The sequence below is a fragment of the Fulmarus glacialis genome, unplaced genomic scaffold (genome assembly GCF_000690835.1).
Source record: "Fulmarus glacialis isolate BGI_N327 unplaced genomic scaffold, ASM69083v1 scaffold32288, whole genome shotgun sequence".
Taxonomy (NCBI): Eukaryota; Metazoa; Chordata; class Aves; order Procellariiformes; family Procellariidae; genus Fulmarus; species Fulmarus glacialis.
In genome coordinates this window covers 666-2,011 of record NW_009230693.1, presented here as the reverse complement: position 1 = coordinate 2,011, position 1,346 = coordinate 666, and the positions used below count along the sequence as shown (strand labels likewise).

At 62.0% G+C, this 1,346-nt stretch overlaps 1 protein-coding gene across 1 annotated transcript in view; it reads left to right on the top strand.

Moving 5' to 3' along the window:
- Positions 1-1,315, top strand: part of LOC104081539 (sarcosine dehydrogenase, mitochondrial-like) — a gene marked incomplete at both ends in the record, with an annotated part of 12,326 nt that extends 11,011 nt beyond the window's left edge. The window contains 3 exons of the mRNA XM_009584330.1: positions 63-225; positions 552-720; positions 1,180-1,315. Coding sequence (XP_009582625.1) covers positions 63-225; positions 552-720; positions 1,180-1,315 — 468 coding nt within the window. The remainder of the gene's footprint in view (positions 1-62; positions 226-551; positions 721-1,179) is intronic.
- Positions 1,316-1,346: the final 31 nt, after the last annotated feature.

Genomic DNA, 1,346 nt, shown 5'->3' with positions numbered 1-1,346 from the left:
CTCTCCCGCGCTGCGCAGCCCGGCTCCGTCCGCAGGGGTGTTTGGCCTCTTGCATTTCGCAGGTCCGTGCCATGAGGTTGTCGTTCGTCGGCGAGATGGGCTGGGAGCTGCACGTGCCCAAGGCGGACTGCGTGAAGGTTTACCAGGCGGTGATGCAGGCGGGTGCCCGGCACGGCATTACCAACGCCGGCTACAGAGCCATCGACAGCCTCAGCATCGAGAAAGGTTTCTTGCTTTCCTTACAGCAGCGCTCTCCGCTTTGCCTCTGCCCGGGGGACCAGGGCAAATGAGTTTTTCCCAGCTGCGAGGGCGGGTTAGTGTGACTGGAGGTCTGGCAGCTCCTGGCAGAGATGCTACCAGCCCCAGTGCTCCTTGCTGAGACTTCCCCAATACCGGCTCCTCTCAAGGGTGCTTTGTCCAGGGCCAAGTGAATCGAGGGCAACAGTGGTGTCCAAGAGGCAGGAGTGATGTCTTGGTCTCCTGATGCTGCTCACCCTGGGCTTGCTACCGTGGCAGGGAGAGGCTGAGTGACCCATGCTTGCTCTCTGCAGGGTACAGGCACTGGCACGCAGACCTGCGCCCCGACGATACCCCGCTAGAATCAGGCTTAGCCTTCACCTGCAAGCTCAAGTCCAGCATCCCCTTCCTGGGCCGGGAGGCTGTGGAGGCTCAAAAAGCCAAGGGCATCTTCCGCCGCCTCGTCTGCTTCACCACCGAGGAGTGAGTACCACTGCCGGGCTCCGCTCGGCACCGGGCAGCACCCAGTGCCGTGGCCGCCCTGGGACGAGCACCTTCAGCCATCCCCACCCGCCCCTGCACCCGGGCACGCATGTGGAGTTGCAAGCCAGCTCGGCTGTTTTCCATGCTCTAATTCCATCTCTAATTTAAATCCTACTGCAAATTCCCTGCTGGATGTTTAATGGGAGCTGGAAATGGTGTGACAGGGAGTGGGTTTATCTTGTTTCACCCAGAACAGCAGGAGGTTTTGCAAATCAGGCTGGAGGGGCTTTGCCAGCGCCTGGGATCAGCACGGGGAGGATAATGAACCTGTGGGCAGTGGGAACCCCGGCACGGGGGCTGGCCTAGGGCAGAGCTGGGGTCTGGTCCCCCCAAGCCCCTCTCCCCCATGGGACCCCAACGTGGGGCTTTGCTGACGACAGCTCTGCCTTCTCCGTGCAGGAAGGTGCCGATGTTTGGCCTGGAGGCAGTCTGGCGGGATGGCAAAGTGGTCGGCCACATCCGTCGGGCAGACTTCGGATTTGCCATCGACAAAACCATCGCCTACGGCTACATCCGTGACCACACCGGGGGCCCCGTGAGTACAGACCCCCACCCCCACCGGCGGG